Source organism: Semicossyphus pulcher, unplaced genomic scaffold (genome assembly GCF_022749685.1).
Source record: "Semicossyphus pulcher isolate SPU_LCO1_2020_fin unplaced genomic scaffold, fSemPul1.0.p SCAF_19, whole genome shotgun sequence".
In the NCBI taxonomy this organism is placed as follows: domain Eukaryota; kingdom Metazoa; phylum Chordata; class Actinopteri; order Labriformes; family Labridae; genus Semicossyphus; species Semicossyphus pulcher.
The window spans coordinates 15,395,915-15,419,812 of record NW_027211692.1 but is presented as its reverse complement, the minus strand read 5'-3'; the positions used below and the strand labels follow the sequence as shown (position 1 = coordinate 15,419,812).

Genomic DNA, 23,898 nt, shown 5'->3' with positions numbered 1-23,898 from the left:
TCTTTCTGAAAGCATACTTTTATCTTACAATTAAATTTACGGCACAATTAAAGCAGTTAAATAATAAAAACATCGGCGCTTGCCACCTTATTTGCCGATGGGCTGATGTCGGTCAGCACGGCCGATATCGGCTGATTCTGAAGTTCAGTCGATGCATCAGTGCATCCGTAGTTAAAGAGCAGCTGAATCTTTCCCAAAATGTCTTTCCACTAATCGTCAAGGAGAGCGTCGATGGAAAATAAAATCTAAACAAACCAGATGTATTAAAAGTCCCTCTGGTTGTACCATAGACTGTATAAAAAGATGGATGACATGACAGCTTCCTAAAAGTGAAGCCAAAACATCTCTCTCGCCCCCTGCTGACTGGCTGCAGTATAGGTCATAAAGCCCGCCTCCTCCATGTTAACAGATGGGACATCGGTAAAACTATAAAATCAAAATACACGCCCGATAAATTTTTCTCAAACATGGTTTATGTCATTAAAGCTAGTTATTATCATGCTGATTTACGTCCAAGTGTTCATTTTTCTGACAAGTTTATTTTTAATAAGTTATTTGATGCAGTAAAAATGATGATTGACAGCTCTGTTGACAAATTCAGCTCCTGCAGCCGATCAGTTCCGGGTGAGAGCGGAGGACGATCCGCGAGTGGAAACGTAACTTAAACAATCACTACAGTCATTGAAGTTTCCAAACCTGTGAACGTTAACCTCAGACCAACACAGAGAAGCTGTTCTGCTGTTAAACACGCCGGCGTGCGGGATCCTTTTTTTTCGGTAAGTTAAGTATGCGTCTAGGTAAGCGATAGTGGCTACGGTCGCTTCACTCGCAGATCTCTACTGCGCAGTCTCTGGCTCCATATGTCACCATCGCACGATGGCAGCGCCTATCACAGGGGCTATTTTGGCATCAATATCGTACAATGGGAGCAGATGGAGATGCGTTGTCCATCTACATGTACAGTCATTGGGTTGTACACAAAAACGTTCACAAAAATGGAATGGACGTAAAGGTCCTTGACCAGCAAAACCGAATCAGTTCATCCTTTAGTCCAAGTGGACGCTTGTGCCAAATTTAAAAGAATTCCCCCGGAAACAGGAAAAAACAGAAAAATGTTTTTCCAGAATATTATCAAGTTACAGGCGAAGGTGACCTTTGACCTTTTGGGTACAATAAAATCATCTCCTCATCATTTTATCCTGTTAGACATTTGTGTGAAATTGTGTCATAGTAAGTGTATGAATTCACCAGATATGACCAAAAATGTGAATCTAGAGAACAGTGACCTTTGACCTTTGACCAACAAAATCTTCTAATTTCATCCTTCAGTCCAAGTGGACATTTGTGCAACATTTGAGCACAGCAGGCTCTGCTCATGATGTGTTCATGAGAATGGGAGAATCATTTTGACAAACACACGGAGTGACAACCCAAACACGCGCTGCCTCTGGCTGTGTTTGTGGCATACAACACAAACACCTCAGTGATAAACCTGTGCAGCACGACACCTGACGGAGGAGCTGTTAAAGCTACAGACAGTCAAGACATCACACCTGTGAACGCACAGGAAGTCGGTGTGTAGTGTCAAACGCACTGCTCTGTGAAACAAAAAAAATCCCCCAACATGTGACTGTGAACTTGCTCGTTCAGAACCTGTACGCTGTTTAAACATGTCCGGGGGTCACAAGCCTCAGGTCAACGTTTTCAGACACAGCGGTTTTTTCCACACATAAAGTACACACAGTGAGTCGACACAGACGTCCGTATCGCTTCAGAGGCAGAGAGAAAGATTGAGTGTGACAGTGAACACTGGTCTGACTGGCATCAAGCTCACAGGGTGGCACAGCTGTCTCTGGCACGAGATCTGCCCAGTGAATGACACTTTGTTATGTCTTTCTCCGTCTATGATGGAGAGAGATTTCTCAGAGGAGGGCAGGATATCATTCTGAAATGTCAGAGTGAGATGTAAGTTCAAATTTAATCTCAGACGTGGCAGTACAAGGTTATTTAGCATGTTTAGCATCTGTCTGTCTAACTGTGTGTGTCCCTCTCCATCCTACAATACCAGCTCTGTACTGTGTGTGTGTGTGTGTGTGTGTGTGTGTGTGTGTGTGTGACCTGGGCAGTAGCCAGTGTTCCTACAAGTGTTGCTGCTATTTAAGCTGCTGTGCCAACCCGGACGATGCAGAGTCGGAGGCTCCAGACATACAGAGAACGGTTTGCTGACCTATTCTGGATGGTCTTCAGTGTTTTCCTTTTCTGCCTCTCACTCGTTCTTAACGGCGGAAACAAGCCGAACCTTTTTTCTGAACACTAGGTTTTTGTCCACCATCCCCCTCATGCTATAGATTGACCTCTGACCTTGCAGCTGGCTGCTCCCTTCCTGTTTCCTGCTGGCTGTGATAAAGTAGCGCAGCTAGCCAGCCAGCACCGCACTGCGCTAATGCACCGCAGCACAGCCAGCTCGGGTCAACCTGACAGAAAGAGAGCCTGTCTGGATTGGCAAGAGTCACAAGTAGCTGTAATATCATCACGCAGCTGTATTATCTTTTCTTCTCGAGGCTTAAAGGGAAAATCACATCAAACATGGACTGAAGCCTGCAACAAAGCCACCAACAGTTAGTTTCAACAGTTTATATGATGCACTACAGAAAATAAGAAGCACTTAGAGGACAACTACACGTACAGCCCAGCAAAATACTGCTACTTTTGACTACTGTGGCTCATATTTAAAAACCTTAAAAAAAGAGTTAAGAGAGCTAACAGTGCACAAAAGGTACCTGTGTACGAGCCTCTTCTACAGGTAACAAGATGACACTTCAACACGTCAGCACAGCATGCATCACTTTTTCCTTTCCCTTTCCAGTCATATGCAAAGCACCCACACTGTAGTGGCAAACACAGGCTCTGATCACTGTGACTCATGCAGTCCTCTTCTGCATCTGAATTGAAATATGACACATGTCAGATGCACTCTAAATAGATAAATAATTCACAATGCTCTCGCTCAGTTTGAGTTATTCAGAGTAGGGAAAACAAATTAACAGACAAACTACAGTGTCACTAAAAAGGGAACAAAACTGCAGCACCCCTCCGTGGTGATGCTTTATCTTTAAGCCTTCATCACGTGCCTCTCAGCATCTATCAGACCACATTTGTATGCGTTTTGATCAACAGCAAAGAAGCTTTGAATATGGAGTTGCACTTGGAGCTGCATCTGTTCGTATCACGAGACATAATGCAAAGTGAGAGGGAGCCCACGTTTCACAGAGCCAGGGGTTAATATTGTTCTGGACACTGACTTTAATGATGCTGTGAATTAGACAAAAATGAAAAATGAATGTAATAGTTGGACACAGACGGGAGAATGTGAAATTCTGGCTCACGCTTTTCTCTAGTCATCACTTTACAAATTTAACTCTCCGGAACTGGCTCTGCTCCAGATCTCCATCAGGAAACAGCCATGACAGCGCGCGCGCACACACACACACACACACACACTAACAGTACACTGCACTTAAGCAATGACTGGAACACAGTTAACTTCTTCCTTACACAAACTCCTGAATAATAAAGCCCTAAATGAAGAAAAATCGAAATCTTCTCCGTGTACATTTAAGTTTTAACCTGAGCTTTGATCTTTGTCGTCAGTTCGACAGATCATTGTGACGGAGAAATTAAGACTGTGAAAGAAACAACAGAAATCAGCACAGTTTTAGCGTAATCCTCTCTACACAGCTGAACAGCCATATCTTGGTGCATATCTGAGCTCATTTATCTCTATGTGCATAAACAGCAAGTGCTTGTTGTACCCTGCAGGGCAGACAAGCTAGTGACTTGCGTCATGCTAATCACCATAATCTAATAGTGTGAGGACTACGTGAGTCGGCTGCTCACAGACACTGCAGTGAAATAAATAACCGTGATGCTCAGCTATTTGTGCGTCTGTGTATGTGCATATATCTGCTCACAGAGCCCCAAGCTACAAGTGTAGGCAAATGTAATTGAAGCTGAAACACCCGCAGCTGTAAGTGTGAACTGTGTTTTCCATTCCCAGCACTGAGAGTCGTTTGGCTGCGAGGCTAACCACTAAAAGCTTTTCTTACTTTACGCCCAACTCCATCACGACCAAAGCCGCTAGGACTCCCTGCTGTGGGAGCACCGAGAGGGGCAACACTTTCCTTTTTCCTTAATTCATCTCTTCTTTTGTGCGGAGACATGAGCCAAAAACTCAGCACATTCAGTTTGAAGCAAAGAGTGAATGCAGCAGAAAAGAGTGGTGTGAAACAGCACGATGAGAGCAACACTGCACTAAATCACCTCGAGAGTGAGTCACTGTAGCCAAAATCCAGTCACATGTGTGACCATCACGTCTCGACCTCGTTCAGGTCAACATGTGCGTAATATGGCAGCAGATTTTATTAAAGGGTATGTGTACTTATTTCATCGCTGGTCAGTCGCACTAATCTGCTTTGACAGTTTGATAAAAGGGAACAAAGTCTGTGGGGAATCATAAGATTTCTCCAAAAATTCCAGTCCAGTGGGGAATAACATTTATTTTTTTATGTCTGTCTACAAGTTCAGTCTTTACTAACATGTGTTTAAAAACATGAGGAGGTGGAGCTACATCACTGAGCCAAATTTAGCCCTGCTGAATTTACTACTGACAAAACAGGAAAGACTGATATTCATGCAAACTATCTCCTGCAATCGATTGGATCCGACATCACTGTAATGCACCAATGCATTTCCTCATGGCTCCATCCAATAATACTGTGACCGTACAGTACGACAGCTGCAGTGATAAGATGGCTTTTCAGATAGTCAAAGTGGAGGGCGGTGATGTCAGAGGCAGACCTTTGTTTCACGCTGATGTCAAGTACCTTTACAGAAACTAGGAAGTCGTATTTTAGAACGGGGCTCTCGCTCTCAACCAAAATAGAGATGGGTGCAAGCGACATTTGCAAATACCAGAGGTACTGTAGCGTACAATGACAAGTTGTTCTCTGTCTCACAGGCCCCACTACATCTATCATTGATGGCACAGAAGCACTTCACTGTAAAGAGCTACAGAATGAATGTCATGCTCTCATCTTTTTGTGGGAGATTGATATTAGCAACCCCAGCAACAAACAAACCTGAATACTGAGAAGTATAACTCACGTACGTTCAGGTGCTGTAAGTAGAAGAAACAGGAGCCGGTAAAGAACAGGGCCAAGCACCTGACCCGACCCACAGAGAGAACGTCTCCATGCAAAGCGTGCACGTTTCACCAGCACCACGCTTTAGATAAAGGGACACCAACGCAGCTCTGAAGCTTTTTTTAAAACCAGGAATAAAACTAAAAGCGCCAACATGATTAACCTTTGAGGGTTTTATCTAGTAGACACACCCATCGTTCATCTTAGCAGTTAGCATTTTGTTTCTCTGAACGGCTTCACAAGTATTCTGATGTATAAAGCAGGAAGTAGTGAAACATTTATACAACAACTGAATGATGTCGTGATGAGTAAAGAGCACTGAAGCTGAAAATATATTTCAGCTGTAAAAAGCTGAATAAAGCTGGAGGAAGTTGTTTCTACCGACTATTGTGAAAATACCACTGAAGCATGTCTGGAATGCATTTTGCTATTGTGCAGTGGATTGGAGCGAAACGCTGTCAGTAGAGGAAGGTATGGATGATGGAGAGAAGTAAATAAAGAGTGGTAACAGTGAGGTTTATGTGCATTAAACTGTTAGTAGTGCTGCTTCTCCGGGGGGCCAGTTTAGCTGGTAGAGCAGGCGCACCACGCACAGAGGCATAATCCTCGATGCATCGGCCGTATCTCGCAGGAATGTATTTAAAGAGGTGAAAAAATTATTAATATTAATATTAGGCCTAAAATATCAAACAGAATTTCACAAGTTCATATGGTGATTCATACAAGTTCACACATCTACTACAAAACCAGCATATCATGAGTGTGCATGTTCACTTTCTGCGGTGCAGCCTGTCCCACAGTGCAGTTGCATCACCCTGCAGCCTATAAGCCCACCACTTCCTGTGACCAGCTGGACCTATCGACGGTGGCCAGGGTGCAAATTCAGCGCGGCCCGGGAAGACGATCAAACGGAGTCTCACAGAGAGGTCAAAGCAGTATCCGCTCAGACCCAGAGAGGAGGGGGTTAACGGGATTCTCTGAGGACACATTGATCAACGCTTCTACTGTATCGCTCTGCTCAGGGACACCAGCAGTGTGTAATGTTTAACATATACTGTCGGTTTTCTCTCCAACCATAAGTCAATTAATACACTGGTGAAAGCAGCTGTATTAAAATCAACAACAAACCCAGGAGAGAACAGTCTATCCTCTGAGGACAATTAAGGAAACCCAAGAGAGCACAGTGGTAACTCACAAGTCGCTTCAGTTAATGCAGAAGTCAAATACTAGTTTACAGTTTCTCTACTGAAACTACTGAGCGCGCCACAACAACATTAAACGCTGTCAGATTTCACTTTGTGCACATTTCTACAGCTGACATGTTTACTTAACAAAAAATAGTCAAGTGAAAATTAATCTGCAAGTATTTTAGGTGAACAGTGAGTCATGTCAACTATAGCTTAAATGTGAGCATTGTTAGTTTTTCTTTGTCATATTTAACAGTTAGCTAAATATCTTTGGATTTATACCACTGGTCGGACAAAACAAGGGATCTTGTGTCTTCAATTGTGGAAAGTTGTAACAGGTAATCATCTTAATTCTATGACATGTTGTAGATCACAGGAATACTCGTCCATTAAATATTATTTGGCTAGAGTTGTAACAGTTAAACAATTCATTACAAAATAATAATTGACAAATCATTAGATAATTCAAACAAGAGCTGCCACAGCCCTACAAATGTCACACACGGGATTTTCAGAAAAGTGTAAGTAATTCTTAAAAGTAATACACCAGATTTCCCAGAATTCAAGAGGAAGTCAAGCTGCACAGTCGAAAAGAGAAAGAAATTCTGTTTACAATGATGAGAAAAAAAGAAAAGCAGGGGCAGCAGCCAATGTTATCCCTTCTGGTTGCATAATGACTGAATAGATTCTAAAAATAGAACCAGATTATTTTTATCTTGATGAATTTATCGATTAATCAACTAATTGCTCTCGCTCTTTTTCAGGCTTCACAAAAACGAGCTTTTTCGCACAGCAATCTGGATGGGATTATAGCATTTTATTCTTCTAGTCAATAACGTTTCAGAGTGAGTCAAAAGGAAAAGCTTGTTTGACATTTGGGCTAAAACGACATTTAAACCAACTCACTTCTGTACGTCTTTGTCAACTCTGAGGTCAGAAAATGTCTCGGCTGTGCTGTGAGAACGCAGAAGAGGAAGTGAGCGAGGCAAACAAGGAGGAAGTGCTGACTGTGTTCTGTTGATTCTGACTGAATATGGGCTGTCAGTGTTAATAATTAAGTTCACGCACAGACAGCACACTCACTTTCATCCTCTTTCTTCTTTACTGCGATGAACAACAACTTTCATAACATAAAAACATTTAAATCCACAGCACCTCAACTCCACTTCCATGAAACTCACTGTTGCTCAACAAAAAACAAACCAATCATTCACTGCACACCCTCGACACTACTGCATCTCTGAAGATAAACAATCAGTGTGGGACATATGGGACGGGGGGCTGGATAAATAGCGCGTCTAACTCTCTGGGGAAGACATTTCGGAGAAGTCTGCACGCCATCCCAACATAGCATGTCCACCCACGCTGCATTCAGAGCTCTCATGAAACACTCGGAGCCTCCACTCTATTATGCCATGTTTGATTCCCGTTTATCTTGATTCAAGTCAGTAACTATCAGGTTCTGATGCTGACTGCAGCCACGCTGGTGGAAATAAGAGCCAAACTTCTCATACTGAAATGAAGGCTGATTTGGAGAACACAGTGAAGCAGTGTTTTATCAAATGTTCTGCATTCAGGCAGTCAGAGTATCTTTATCCTCAGTTTGACTTCTCAGTCTGAGCCATGTGCTGAGCTCAGCTGCAGTCTAACCACATACTAGTCTCTGTAGCGGCTCAACGTCATTGGTTGATGCTATAGCATTCTTAAGTGGGCTGATACCCATTGGTTAGTGTCACTGCCACTGCCTTCTGCACACAAACAATAGCAGTCTTTGTGTGTAATGCCTGGCTACTGTGTGTGTGTGTGTGTTTCCTCTGCTTTAACTAGGAATTTCTCTCTGTGCAGCAACGACGTGAAGATGTGATCTCACAGAGAAATGGTTCAAACTTTGTCGGCTCGTGTTAAGTACGGTGGAGGTTAAAATAGAAGCTTTCTCTTCTCTCCGGTCGGTTTAGTCGGGGTTTTTCTGTCTATAAGATTACAGTCATGGCAGCTGAGGCAGAACAACCTCACTGAGGAACTGAGCAACAAGAAGAGGATGTATCACTTGGGACTGACTAGATTAAACTATTACATAATATTCTCAAAACAAGAGACAGCAGGTTAGGCCAGCGTGCGAACAGACTGTCTTTGAATGAAAGGCTTCTGTCGCAGAAGCTCTGAGAGAGCAGCTCAATTTAAAGCTGCTTTAAAGGCTTTTTGAAAAATGAATGTAATAACTAATGAAAACCATGAAAGGTAAGGTGCTCGGTGATTTCAAAGAGTGCCACAGAAAACATTCACCTGCCAATAAGCTCCTCTCTTCCAGGTCACCTCTTTCTGACTGTCCTCCAGATAAAACCAGAACACTCTAAAAAGGGCTGTGCAGACATGTGAAATCTCCCCTCGCCCTTTATTTAAGTCTGTAGGCGTTCACACATAAGATGCATCTCCAAGTCATGACATTAGCCTGCAAGAGGACACACAGCAACACCACAAACGCAGTGATCCATAAAAGACTATTTTAAGGAGCATCCGCAGCCCATTGACTCTGCTGGAGAGCTCATTTCTTCTCATTCTGAAGCCCGGAGGCTTTCCCAAACAAGAGGTCGACTACTGCCTGCTTCTTCTCTCTCACAGGTCATCTCTGCTGGTGTGTTCACTTATTTGAGCACCCTGACCAGCTGATGTTTTCAGTCTACATTTGGAGGTGTTGCAAGTACTTCCTTTCACTGTCGGCAAAAGAAGCAGGGAACCCAGGGGCAGCTCTACAGGAAGCATTTACTGGGATTATATTCGATACTGGCTCACATCTTAAATGAAACTCTCCGGAGAAAACCCAATGAATATCTATCGTACTATTTCATTACGCGGTATTTCTACCAGCATTTGCCCACAGCATGCAGCGAAAGAAAAAAGGCAGATGATGAAAGTGCAGCAGCTCCATCCAGCAGCTGGTCTGCACCTCAGAGAGCCTGCTCATTAAAACAACAATAACTTTGTGCTTAGAAGAAGATCTATTATGTCTTGAGGTCTTCTGCGGTACACTTTGTCTTCAAAGGAATGCCCGCTCTCATTTAGTATTTTTGAAAGCAGAGGAAACAGGAAGAATATCTTAATTACACTTCCACGTTCCAAGTTCGTCCTCATAAGAAACGGGATTTAGAATATAGACTGAACACAAGCGAGGCCTCACAAAAGACAGAAAGACAGCTTTATGAAGACAAAATGTTCAAGTAGATGGTAGAGATAAGGAGGCACAAAAGCAGAGTGACAGGCAGGCAGGCAGCTGTAGATTAAGCGCCGTTCTGACCACAGAGCAGCTCACATGCTCAAACCACAACACCTCTCTATTCTTGTTTTGATGTATCTCGAGCTACAACCGCCCCGGGGCCTGGGGAAGGGTGCCGTTGTTCACCGTGTGCCTGCTCAGACGTAATAATTCAGTATGAATGAAAGATTTTGAGGTGTGAAGTGATCGTCTAACAGCGGCCATCATTAACGCTTCACACGTCAAACGTCCCGTTTCAGATGCGTCTATTACACGGAAATCAACACGGTGACTCAGAAGAGAAGAGAGCAGAAAAATGAAACATATCGTACCCACTTCATTTTTATAAGGTGCGTTAATTCTTTCCACTTTACTCACCTGGGTTGTGAGTTCTCCTCGTACATGCGTTCCTTGCCCTCCTTAAACAAGCTGATGGTCTGCTTGGTCTTCTTGGTTAGGTTCTCCATGAAGACCCGGAAGTACTCGTTGTCCCCCAGCGTCTCCATTTTGCCCTCGTAGCGAGACAAGATGGTGCGCAGGTGCTGGTAGGTGTCTGGCAGCAGGTCCAGGATGTAAGGGGGGCTGTTCTTCAGAGCCAATTTGGGGTTTTGGCAAAGGCGCACCACCTGCAGAAAGAGAGGATGTGTGGGGGGGGGGGGGACAAGATACAGTTAGAGACAAGGAGTGGGTGCAAGAAAGAGAGACAGAGCAGATGAGACAAAAGAAGTGTGAGACAGAGGGAGGCGCGGGGCAGAGACAGAAAATCTGACTTATCTGAAAGTTTAAAAACGCACTCTCATTTTGCATCTCTAAGACATTATTTATACCATATAGACAGAGTGTTGCATAATACAGCTCCTTTCTGTATTAGACCACTTATCTGTAGTGCAGAATACTGTCAGTGAGCCCAGATAGACGACAGGCAGAATGGAAAGTGCCAACAAAGGTGAAGACTGAGAGAAAGGCCCTTAAAAGCCCTGTCAGAGGGACGCTCAGAGCTTTCAGAGTGTGGCAAGTGTACACATTACATAATGGAATACACAGAGTTTCATTGATTTATTCCCTTATGGCATCAGGAGTTATTTCCCCACTGTCACACTACTTCCTCTTGTATCTACACAAACAAAAATGAAAGCAGAACAGGACCAAGGGAGATATGCATACGGCACGAAGGTTGCAATGAGGCTTATTATCTCGATTTCTTATTCATAGACATCTGTGCATCTACTTATGGGACTACCCTTTCAACAAGCACAGGTTACCACAATCTAACCCTCCACTTCTTCAGCGTATTTGGAGAAGCTGTTGATGTTTACACTTCCTCATTTCAACCTGCACACCCTACACCACTTCTGCATTAAAAAAATACAAATTCTCTTTGCTCAACATTTGAGCACGATTGCCTCACAAATATGAACAGCTGAAGCACGGACTGCCGTACTGACGATGTGGATATAAGCTACAGCTAGAGAGCCTGAGAAGAAATAAACTTTGTGATTATAAAAGACTAAAACACTGACTTCATTCACATCAATCATTGACACAACAGAGAGTGCATTCTGTAATGGGTGAGCAGGGAGATAATCTTCTATTAGGCTTCATCAAACATTAAAATTCAGGGAATCAACTACATGCTCGAGTCCAACATGTTCACCAGACTGTATGAATACATGTTACATCCTCGCTAATGTTCAACCTCTCCACAGTCATCACACTGTACTGCTGCTCTGAGTCTGAGTCACCTCGTTGACCATTACAAAAGACCCTGGCGGGCAGCCTGGAACATTCACACTGACGTTAAGCTCTGTATGGACGTGGTTATCACTGCATTCAAGATTAGCTTCCTTTTTAACTAAGCTACACTTCCATATGAAAATTCAGGGTCTCGTGTCCTGATCTGAACCTGGGCTGTCAGCTTCAACAGTGACTGAACAATCGTATGTGAACAACAGGACATGGCTCATTCTTTGTGCACATCAAGCCAAATTATTGTCAGCTAGTCGCGAGTGAGTGAGGGTCAGAAAGAAATATGATGGGAAAAGCTTTAAAAGAATGTTGGGCTGGCTTTGGCTTGCCTCTTTTTTGGAAGCCATTTGTTTTTATTATGGGAAAGTAAGAATTTAATAGTCTCAACAGGTCAGATTATAATCATAAATCAGAGAATAATTGAAGTATACAGAGAACCAAATTGATTGATCAATTGTCATCAACAATAAAACTTGCTTTTTGAAGGGTTTCACTGGAGTTGTAGCCACAACAGAACTATTTAGTTGATATTCTGTGTTTAATTTGATCAAAAAGGTTTGATATCATCCAATTAACACATATACCGTAAACTCTGTGTATAAGACGCACTTTTAATGCTTTTATCTTTTTTCATCTCAAAAGTGGGCTGCGTCCTATATACCAGTGCGACCAATAAACCAGTATAAAATGCAAACGGAGGTTTTTTATTGTGTTACGGTATTTCACCCAGACGATGGCGCTATAATCTAGCTAAAGCTTCGTCATGGACATGCGCCGTCATGATCGCCAGCACAGCTGCACAACTAAGCTCAACAACCGCACCGGTAGCTAGCAGGTTTGCAAACTTGACATCAAAAACAGATGGCAGGCTATAATTTTGTCAACTGAAAATAAATGTAAATAGTGTTGAAATAACTTGTATACAAGTGTTTATTAATAAATAGCTACAGAAAGCCTTTTGTTCGCTCTGGGTTCCCCCCAAAATAGACTGCGTCTTATATTCCGGTGCAACTTCTATTACAGATTTTATGGTACTTAACATTTTTAAAAGTCTAACTGTTAAAATTTAAGACATGTATTAACAGATACAATTTCTCAGCTCCAGCAACCACAGATTAGCATCTAATTATTGATCAGTGTTAATATTCAGAGTGTTTCCTTCCCTTTCATCTGAGGTATCTGTCTCTAAAGGAACATCTCATGAGCATGAAGTCCCAATGCTTCATAAACATATTAGACATATTTGTTCTCACTTTGTAAAAGGGGCCCTGGCTCTCTGACCGTTTGCTTCATCATCCCTGTATCAAATGCCTCTCTAAAAGAATGAGGTCACACTTGACAGCAGGATATTTTAAGCAGTACTGGTTTCACAACGTGCTAAATGTTTTTAGCATGTGGGTCTTCATTGGTGTCTAAACAGGTCAGTTTCTCACTGATAATGGGTGTGAAACGACCACAGGGGAAATATTTTAGTGCAATAGCATTAAGTTGATTGAAACTCCATTTACACTCGGATGGATAAAAACTTGTTGATTTGGATGGTTGGATACTTAAAGCCAAAGAAAGTGCAAGTAGCACAACAGGCCTTAGTAAGATTAGTCATGAAGATTAACCATTTAAAGGCCAGCCTTTGACTGACCAGGAAAAACATCTAAACTCCCTTAACATCTTCTCCATTTAAATGAATAACAACATAACCAAACGGACAGAAAACCAGCTTAAAGCTTCTGTAGATTCCTACGTGGCACACCATCCACATATCTTGTATCCTCTGTGTGTTTGGATGATTTGCCCGTGGTCATCTGGGTGAGAGCCAACATTTCATTTGACTACATGGGAGATTGAAGTGAAAGATAATATGCCTTTACTTCAGTATCATTACCAACACAGTGCCCTCAGTCCTTTAACCCTTCTCCTGGCCCCCCTAACGCAGAAGGTCTACACAGCGTTATGGCTGAGACAAGATAAGACTGTTGCCATGGTTACATCCCTAACATTATCATCTACCATGCTAACACTTGTACCCATAACTCTGCCAAATACGCATGCATGCTTGCACACGTACAAGGCCAAAACAACTGAGTGCTCATACGTCAATGCCAATCAAGGCCAAAGTGACATGTTGACTGCCTCCACGCTGAAATGCATTCCACTCATCTTTTCTCTCAGACTCAGACACGCTGGGCTCATTTACACCTGGCATAGATAAACCAGGTAGTTTCTTACATTTAATTCAAGTCCCTTAATATTTAACCAACTGAAAACAAAGTTGACCCTGGTAACTTTCAGACAGCTATAAACAGGCAATTTTGTGCTTCCTGGTGTCTGCAGAGCTCAGACATCATTCCAGGAAAACTCATTCTGCATTTTTGATCCAGTAAATCGAAGCAAAGGGACTTTAAATCCCTGAAAGCTTGCAATTTCACAATTATTGATGCTTTTGAAGGAAAGTTTGATGACAAACTATAAAGTACAACTGAAGTATACGCCTCTCTCCAGTAACTTTAGAACTGCAGGAGACCACATAGGAAGATGTGTTTGGGGTCCACACTCCACCCGACTAGACGGATTACAGTTTAAGACACAGCACTGACTGCTGTCTTACTACACGTTTTCAACCGCAAGGCCATATAAGGCAATGCAATGTAACAGAAGGACCATAATGCGAAACCTAAAAGTTAAACCTTAATTACTTTTATTCTGAAGTACAAACTCGCTGCAGGAGGCAAAACACACCTTACAGGGCACCACAATTTCAAAGGACTCAGTGGAAGGTTTGTCATGCTGAACACTGTAAGAATAGGTAATGTAGACATCATTTTGATAAAAATTTAACTTCATCCTCTGCAGGAGGTTTTTTCAGAAAGAAACAAAGTTGTTATTCTTCAGGTGTTGGTCGACAGCATATGTTGGGCTGTGGTTTCCTTAACACAGCTCTGAATACTATTTCCGATGCTATTTTAAACAATCTGGGCTAGTAAAAATACTTTGGTCCTATAGCTCTTTTAAAAAGGTAAGATATCTTTTTTTCACCTCACTGGTGTTATTCCTAAAACTGTTCACTGGGTCATATGTACATGGTAAATTATTGTCACACTGTAAACTGTAAAAAGCTAACCGACCTGTGGTTTAAGTTCTGTAAGGTCAGCTGTCCAATCATCTGAACTGGATTACACAAAAGACCTTAGCATTCTCCATGAACAAAGTAAAAGAAACACTCATATCACAGTGTTACAAGTGTTTTCTTATTGTGTTAGGCACAGTACCTCCTTAAATAAGAGCAACAGTCCAGCCGACAATCTACCACAGATGCTAATGCAGCAAAATAAACTGGAATGTGGTTTCTTAATAATAGCTTTGTAAAAAGGACTTGGTCTCTTAACATCAGAGCTCTGAACTAAGGCCTCAAAGAGGAAGAGAAGACACAAAAGAGTGTCTTGTCTTCCTATTCACTCGAATATTGCTGTGTGAATCTCACAGGAAACTGGGGGTCAAACTGCTACAGACTTTTCCGAGAAGTGGAGCTGTGAAATGAGTCTCCCCTGTGAAAGAACATAATTGGCCTAGTTAAATGGACACGTTTTTGATTTTTCCTCAGTGCTTTGTTATAGTTTCCAAGGGCTTACAGACAGTTGACTGTAGTCATTTTAGCAACAATGTACAGGGATTGTTACTGTGCTTGAAGCCCATGTATAATTTGGCTAAATTCAACTTCTATGTGGCATGTTTACGCCCACTATACGTTTTTAGTTTATATTTACGATCATTCTTAGAATTAACGTGGTAAACAAGCTACATGTACCACATTGTAACAACAAACTACTTAGCACAGAGTGGCACATTACTAGCAAACAGATGTTTCCAAAGAACCATAGCTCTATGTGTGAGCTAACGTGAATGTTAGACTGTTTTAAAGGTCCGTCCTTTTAAAGCCTGGAACATATGGTACAAAACAATACAGTTTATGATAGCTAATTAGCTAACGTTAGCTAACCATGTCTCCCAGCTGACTAGCTCTGTTCGCGTTAGCGACGCCAGACATGCAGTAAGCGAAGATTAGCTAGCTTATCGCTAGTTAGCTGCGGTTAGCTAGCAGTCCCCCTTGGCATCCAACGGGCTTGCTAACGTTTACGCTAGTTACCGTTGATCATTAGCTGACTTACGTACCTTGTCCATCAGTTTCCAGCATTTCTCCACTGTCTTTTTGTCCACGGCCCCAGGCTGGTGATGGGAGTGGAGGTGATGATGGTGTGGCTGAAAGGCATCCTTCATCATACCGATGAGTCCCCCTTTCTTCAGGTTCCCTGCCATGTTCGAGCTCGGCTAAGGTCGGCCACAGCGGCAGACAGGCGAGGCAAGGCAGGGGTCAGGGGGACCGAACCGTCGCCTGGCGTTAGCTGGACCGGGCGATGGTTATCCGGCACCCCCCGGCGAGGACAGCGCCCGAGTGGCGAATCCGAGCCAGGGTCCGACAGGGGGTAGAGGGAGGGAGGGATGACTATCGCACACAGGTTCCCATCAGTAAACCTAACAACAATTTTGTCAGACGAATGTCCCGATTCTGGCTAAAACAAGCTCCTCACTCACTCACACCCTGAGCAGCCGCTGTGTGCTGCAGCTAGCTTGGCTGCTGTCTCTCTGCAGGGACCCACGCAGGCTAATTAGCAGAGCACAGACCTGACTCTGCTCGCCCTCAGCTGGAGGACAACGGCACCGTGTCTCTGCCCAGACGCCTTGAGGACTGGAGTGTGTCCTCTCCTCTTGACAACCCCCGATGTCGTTCCCCTTTTTTGTCAGCAGCAGCTCGTTTCGCCTGTGCCGTGTCTTGACGGGAAGTTGAGTGTCTGTGTGACAGTGTCAGTGCTCCTCTACGAGCTGTGAGGCAGACGACGCAGAGCACTTACCGCTGACCGAGGAGAGGAAGTTTCACTAAAAACTGCGGAAGCTTCACGAACACATCAGGAACATGAGTCAATAAATAAATGTACGAATTGAACATTGCCCATATTTTTTTCTGTTTCCCCCCGTGACGTGTATGTGCGGCCCTTTCCTTTCCTGTACGTCCCCTTCCGTTTGCCCCCCACCCCCTTCACAACCCAAACTCCACGCCTTCCCCGTGCGCGTTCATGAGTCATGAATGTAGCTGGGCACGCGCCTCAGCCTGTAAAGCATTCATAAAACGCTGAAGAGATGCTGAATGCAGCCTTGAATTCCCACAGCGCCGGCCTTAGTCACCACTGACAACAAAGGACGCTTTGACATGTCTCCCTAAAGGAAAGGATCCGATTACATGGCCTTGTGTGCACGAGCTAAAAAGGCAAAGGTGCCCCAGTCAGGATGTGATTGGCTGTTAATAACGTCAATCAACTATCAATCAAGCTGGACAACCGGTACCATGGCAACTCACTCAGCAACCATGGCCCAGCAAGCAACAAATGCTCATCCTTGCATGTAGTTAGTGTGTGTGTCCATTCAGTGAGCGAAGTCTATAGTTTGTGTGCTTAAAGGTCTGAACAGGAAGCCTCACAGCAAGCAAACATGCCTCCAAAGAAAAAAACAAAAAAACCCACAAAAAAGAATCCAGAAAAAAGTAACTTAATTTATGACATGATTTTTTTCCCTTGTTTGATGCTTAATTGTGCTTTCCCCCCCCTTACAAGTGTTATTATCTTGTTGCAGGTGCAAGTGACTTGGAGGCAAAGTATAGGCGCAGTATTCTGGATGTAGCCGTCCTACAGGATCACATTGGTGAGCAGCAATTTAAAGTATAGTTTCTTTATGTTGTGTAAACTCTGTTTAAGCCAAACTACCTATAGATTAGTCAGAGACATTTTGTTTTCACATGTAGCCTAAAGTATATCAAGGGGCACGCTTACATTCCTTATACATTTGAAAGAGTACAAATAAATATTGTAATATATCTCTCACACCTGCTTATGCCTGACGTACAGTCTCATTATCAATAAAGAAAATTATGAATTCTTAGTCGATTTAAATTGAAAATTGTGAAAAATGTCCGTCCTCTTTTCTCAGAGACCAATTTACAATTATATTAAAGAGAGAAAAGCTGGAAATCCTCACATTTGATAGACTTGAACCAACAAACTATTTATTTCTTGCTAATATATGGGTTACTGCTCCTTTACTTTGTACAGTGTCAGTAGTCCCGTTTAGCCTCTGTCTTTACCCAAATATTAAGAAGAAATAATAAGTAGCTTTACTCAGTTTGTGGTAGGCCAACTGGCCTTTCCATTTTTTCCATTTTGCAAGATAATATACGGTAAGGAAAAAAAATCATTTTCTAATCTAAATTGACCTGATGGTGTAATTATTGCTTTCCTTTCCTATCAGGTTTTTATATGCAGGAGATATTGTTCATACTTTGTTACTGCCTAAAGCAGTTAGATGTGTAGCAGAGGTGGTGAGTGCATCATAATTCAGAGGTCTACTATCTACTTATTCTCTACAACATTTCAGAAGGAAATATTGAACTTCAGTTATGATTTTTAATTAAAACTTTATGTACAAAAAATAAGTGCATTGTTTAGGTCACACTGGTGTTAGCAAGTTAAACTCAGCTACAGCTGTAAAGGCTACATTCTTGAATGCGTTTTGCTGATAATGCTAAAATGCTTTTGGTCAAGTAGGATATTTAATGCAGGACTTTTTACTTGGAAGGAGTACTTTTACATTGTTGTAGTTTAATTTGACTGAAATAAGGCATCTGAATCCACCCACCAGTGGAAGCCAGACACGCACCATCTGCACCACCTCGAGTAAATTACAGCTCATGTGTTAAAACATAATTAGATTTTGGATTAGAAGCATTAGAATGCAATTTCTACCTAAGAAAAAGCAAACAATCTGGTGAGTATATTGATGCATGCTGTGTTTGTGTGGTCTGCAGCCTTTCAATGCGAGTCTGTAATAAAGGTCCAGGCCGATAGAGTCGACCTGACGAGACGCATGAGAGACATGGAGCAGAAGCTGCAGCACGAGAGACAAGACCGCAGGGACGTCAACTCTGGTACGCTACAGACGGGGCATGAATCAACAATTAGTCTCTCTTTTAATAACCTGAGATAAAGCGCCGATCCTCTGGGATGTGAGGACAAGGGGCGTGTTTGCCAAGGTTAGGCTAATTTTTGAAGAACAAAAAGTCTAATTAGCTGGGTGCCTAAGCTGATTGCTGCATTAGCTGTGCAAAGTGAAACAGCAACGAAGGTTCAGTCTGACATCATGACACAAATGTCTTTTTAGAGCTCAGTCGCCAGCACAAAACCATGCAGACGGAGCTGGGCAGCAAGGTGAACAGGCTGGAGAAGGAGGTCAGCCAGCTGAAGGAGGAACTTGGTATGATTACATATAACTTTAACATCTATACTTAGATAAAGGTATAGGAGATTGATGCATACCTGTGTGCACTCGTCTGCCTAGTCCTGTGTCAGGATGCCCTGAAGAAAGAGAAACGAGAGCGTGAGCAGGTTGAAAAGGAGAAAAACACCACCATAGCTGACCTCCAACACAAGCTGGACAACATGGAGACAGACTGTGAGAAGATCCTGCATGTGAGTTTTAACACTAATCACTCCTAATAAATAAAGCTATTACAAACTGAGTTAAAGCAAAATCCTAAGGTGCAGCCAATCACAGACCTCTGTAGGTTTGAGAGACATCTTTAAGGGCCCTGTGCTCTGTAAACCTGCATATACAGGTATGTGCCAAGACAATTAGGATGAATGATGGGGAGCTGTTTCTGTTAAAGGACAGCATTGTCCTCGTTCCTCTTCACTTTTCTATAATGGATGTATGAGTGAATTAATGTGGTTTGGTATTTCCCCTCATCTGTGCAGTGAGATCAGCCCTGAGCTCTATCTGTATGTGTTCTGATTGGCAGGAGTAACACTGTATAATTATCAGGTCTGTGCTGAGGTTTGTGGCTCTGTGCCAACACGAGCATGTGAAAGCCGACATGTAAATGCCAATATGTGGATATGGTTTTTTTTAACATTGTACCAAAATGAAATTCAGTGCTCCCCCACTCACATTAAGGAGTCTGTATGTTACAACCTGGGTCTTAGTGTCCGAGTATTGTTCAATAAACCTATAGGTTAACTTAGCATTGTACTCACCGCCATAACTTGAGACATCACAAAACGCCCAACACAATTTATATACAGAACAACCTTTACCCAAATGTCAAAAGCAGGTGTTTGGACGCCTGAGCAAGGGTGAACTTTAAAAGCAAGTACAAGAATTTGTGAGGATTTTTAGGTGGACTTCAGTCAGGATGCACACACAACCGAGGAATCAGTAAAATGTTAAAGTCATGTAGATGATCAGAAACAACACACAAGAGGAGTGTTAATGTTGGATCATGTTTACTTGGTCCTTCTGGGCTCTGTTGAGAAGCTGTTCGAAGCAGCGTGCACTAGTTTACAACACCCACAATAATCATGATGTAAATGTTATGCTGACCTATAGGTGCATTATATCACCTCATATAAGGACAATAAGACTCTCAGACGTAATGCATGTGGAATGGGGTCAGAGTAGACCCTTCATAGGTACAGCCCAGTCGGCTGAGCACAGACAGTAGAAGCAGATTTTCAGAGCACAGATCTTCAAAGATAAGTTGTCCAGCCTGGAGCCCTTTTATTCCACTCAGTCTGTGATTATGGCGCTAGGATTTTAATATGTAATTATCATTATTTCTGTCTCTCCCTGTGTGACACAGAATCTAATTATGCCTGTTCTCCATCAGTCGGCTGCTGTAACTCATCAGAGTTAAAAGTGGTTAAAGGAGTGGAGGGGTTTCAGGTTAGACAAGTGGGTGATTTAAAGGGAAAATTTTAGCTCGCATCTCATTTTCACTGATTGTTTTTTCTGCAGGAGACTCTAGACAGCATGACTTCACAGCTGTCTGTGGCTCAACAGGGATGGAAGGGCAAGAGAACAGAGCTTCACCAGGATTACAACGAACTGCTCTCTGAATTTGGCCTCAATGCTCCGGACATCTAAAGAGTCTGTACCAATGAAAGCAGCTGCTCCTCTCAGACACATTTGTTGCTTCTGTCTGATCAGAATGACACATTTGTTTAGTTAAAAAAATGGGCTTGCAGCAGCATCAATTTGCAGCCCATGATTTACTATGACCAGTAAACAGGTGGATGCTGTTATATAATATATAATATGTTACCATCAGAGTATAAAACAGGCAGATTTATCACTGAATGTATCCATAGCTCACTGTATAGTGTCTGTAATGTTGTGTAATGCCCACTAGATGTAGCAAATGACTGTTTATGGTCGGGAGATGGTGGCCAGAATATATATGAGTGCTGTAGTGTATGCTCTGTATTTTATCTGTGTCAATACAGACTTTGTTCTTATGAGACAAGATATGTCTTTATAAAAGTATGTGAGGACACGCCAACTGTAAAGTGAACTGGACTGTGCATAATATACAGTAAATATTATTATATATATATTACAACAGGTAGCAACAATAGCAGAGATGCAATGTGGATATAATTGCATCAGGCTGTTTTAAGCTAAATTAGTCGACAAGAGGCCAAATATGGTAACAGGAAGTCTGAGTTGACGTGTCATGAACCACAGAGACGTTTAACTGGAATCCAACAAGACTCCAGTGTTTTCATTCCACCTACAAAACCTGACAAAAAATAATCCGGAGGGAGAAAAATAGAAAAAGTAAACAAAAAGGAAAGTCAGTGTGAGGCAGACTAACAGCCGACAATAACAACACCAAGGCAAAATAACACTTAATGGTGCAGGAAATATGATTTATCGGCCCTGCATCGATTAAAGTCGACACTCCCTGCGGGGAGCCAGATAAACAGATTTCACTTCCAAGGCTGTCGTTTGTGTGACTTTTTTTCACAGCTCACTGCAGATTTTTTAGCCTCTCATCTGTGAGGTAATGAATCGTTTACTCTGGGATTAAGATAATTCTGTGCTCCAACGACCAATTAACACAGGAGCTCAAGAGGCCTTTATCTAAACCCCAATATTTTCTCCTCAAACCACAAAAAGCCGCAGCCTTCAGAGGTTACGCGTTTCTGTTTGTTCAGGGTTTAATGAGGTAAGCATGGTGCATCTGTCAGAGGGGAACATACAGAAACTATCTTATAATATTCCCCTTACTGAAATAAAAATAAAGAACTAAAACCTAATACAGCCATGTAAAAATACTCCAGTGTCCAGAATCTATTTAAAACTCCTGTGAGGAACTATAATTTTGTGTTGACCTTGGTGACCCCTGTTGACAAAGCTGTACATCTTATCATTTTTTCTAATCCTGTCCTGTACATGCAGAAGTAGTAAATAAAATAAAATAAATCCTCCTGCTGCCTTTTTACTGTCAAACCTATCACTCACTGAGAGTCTGTCCGTGGTAAATGTAAATGAAGTCACTTCTGGTCGGCGTGCTGTAAATCCCTTCATCTGACACTGACCCAGCAGCAGCGGTGACACTGGAGGTCAATGTTCTAGCTGATGGTTATGTTTGCTTTTGAAGGTCATATTGATGAAACAGTATTAATTTCAGTGTATTCTATAAACAGCTTTAAAATCATCAAAGGAACTTTAAATTGAGGAACAGAAATAATACAGGCAAAATGTAATTTAAAGACCTCCTCCAGTGAAAGTCAAGTGTTTAACCTTGTAAACATCTCCATGTAGTGTTCTTCATGTGCTACAAGACATATCAGGGCGCGGCCTGTCTGCTTTTAAACTGCAGTGTACCAAGGACAGGTTGAACAACACGTTTTCATATTGGCAGGTTTGAGACATCACAGACCAAAAGAGCCAATCCCCTTAATGGACGGGGTGACGCTATGGCAACCACTTTGGTGATATGCGAGCCAGGTGTAACCGTCATTGTAATTTTTGCAAACTCACGACTGACTCCTAACGTTAATGTTACTAATTACAACTAATTACTAAATTTCAAGCTAGCTAAGTTTAACAGTTGTTCTAAGTGGTTGAGTATAAGAGGAGCTATAGTTTTAACTTCTTTATGTACTGAAAGTATACAGGTATTTGTTTAGATCATCTCATATTTGTTTTATTCCAGTGATTCAAGACCTCGGCGCTGGTCCCTCTACATGGTCAATTATCACAAACACGATCCCTATACTCACACCTAACTGTTTAAACATCTGGAAAGTAACCAGGGGCCCCAACTCGACACTGTTGAACCTGAATGTGTAAGCTTATCATCTTTAGTCATCAGCTGTCAAATAAACAATCATGTAAATAGTAATGTATAGTAAAGGGCACACTATTTCCATCTGTAGTGTAAAGCAACAGTGAGAGAGTAAATGTACCCAGTCCTTGTAGTACTTTGTCCCTGTAAGGAAGCATACATGTCTACATGTTTACCTTTTTGAACAACAGGCAGGTGTTCGGTCCAAGCTGAATATGATTAATGGACTGATTCTAATTTAAACCCTGCTAATGTTTGTGTGCTGTCACTGAGGTGTTCTCTCACAGATTAATGACGCTCTTAAGAAAGTGGAGTCATTATGGAAAGTGACTGATCTGCACTTCACCTTTGGAACTTAAATCCAAGGTGAACATTGACTTTTTGTACCACTTTCAGCACAACTGCTACATTTTTCTGACTGTTTTACCTTTCAAAAAAACTGGAGGCTTTGTTAGACAGCCCACTTTATCGATCTGCACAATAATAGCTGTCTGCTTCCATTTTTCTGATGAATACCTGGAAACAGTCGCTGGCTGCTGCACTTCCACTGGAACTTGGCTGTCTGTTCAGCTTTTGGCTAATGATGCAGCGAGAGGCCTCCAGCTGATGAATCCAGATGCCCTCAGTGATTTCCCAGGGAGGCAAGTGCATGAGAGATCCCATACAAACACACCCACACCATCAAAAAATACACGCACACACAAACACACACAAAATTAGGCAATCGATGTTTCCCCATCCGCGGGCCCATCGATCAAGGTGGGAATGAATAGTGAGGGAACAAAACACAAAGTAAATGAAGCTCCATTTTATTTCTCTGAAAGACAAACAATGCCAAGATGTTTTGGTCAATAAGTTCAACAACAACCGTCAACAACAAAAGGCTGTATAACAGCCTCGACAGCGTTTCACCTTGGAGAGAATGCTTTCACACTGAATACCTTTTCTTTCAGCACACCACCACAACGACGACAACAAGCCATTTGCAATTAATTGCCAGCAAATCAATGGGAAAGCTCTCACTTAAAAATGTGCGCCTGTCTCACTGTGAGTTAGGTAAGTTCCACAGATTGACTGCTTTGTCTCCCCATTGGTGTCCTCAGATCCGCTGCTCATTAGTGGCTGTTATAAGGCGGATGTATACATGCAGGCTGTTAACCTTGGGAAGTCTGCTGTCAGAGAAGAGATGGAGGTGTTTGACAAAGGGATGCAATCTTAGCATTGGAAATGGGATGAATAGATTTTTAAATGCTTTTAGAAAGCAATTAAATCATACTGAATGCA

General features: G+C 42.3%; 2 protein-coding genes across 2 annotated transcripts in view; one reads left to right on the top strand and one right to left on the bottom strand.

Annotated features, from left to right (window-relative positions):
* Positions 1–16,441, bottom strand: part of cbl (Cbl proto-oncogene, E3 ubiquitin protein ligase) — a 35,424-nt gene extending 18,983 nt beyond the window's left edge. The window contains exons 1-2 of the mRNA XM_069668410.1: positions 15,552–16,441; positions 10,017–10,264 (exon numbers count right to left, since the gene is read on the bottom strand). Coding sequence (XP_069524511.1) covers positions 10,017–10,264; positions 15,552–15,695 — 392 coding nt within the window. The 5' untranslated portion in view covers positions 15,696–16,441. The remainder of the gene's footprint in view (positions 1–10,016; positions 10,265–15,551) is intronic.
* Positions 16,442–16,907: 466 nt separating this feature from the next.
* Positions 16,908–20,405, top strand: drc12 (dynein regulatory complex subunit 12 homolog). The gene is made up of 6 exons (XM_069667975.1): positions 16,908–16,974; positions 17,064–17,132; positions 18,292–18,411; positions 18,645–18,737; positions 18,822–18,952; positions 20,277–20,405. The coding sequence occupies exons 1-6, from the start codon at positions 16,923–16,925 to the stop codon at positions 20,403–20,405; spliced, it is 594 nt and encodes a 197-aa protein (XP_069524076.1). The 5' UTR covers positions 16,908–16,922.
* Positions 20,406–23,898: the final 3,493 nt, after the last annotated feature.

What these genes read in the sequence shown, in the direction of transcription:
- drc12 (XM_069667975.1), top strand. Translation starts at nt 16,923, where the DNA reads ATGCCTCCAAAGAAAAAAACAAAAAAACCCACAAAAAAGAATCCAGAA. An exon ending in CCGCAGGGACGTCAACTCTG is followed by an intron (nt 18,412 to 18,644) that starts GTACGCTACAGA and finishes ATGTCTTTTTAG; the next exon opens with AGCTCAGTCGCCAGCACAAA. An exon ending in ACTGTGAGAAGATCCTGCAT is followed by an intron (nt 18,953 to 20,276) that starts GTGAGTTTTAAC and finishes TTTTTTCTGCAG; the next exon opens with GAGACTCTAGACAGCATGAC.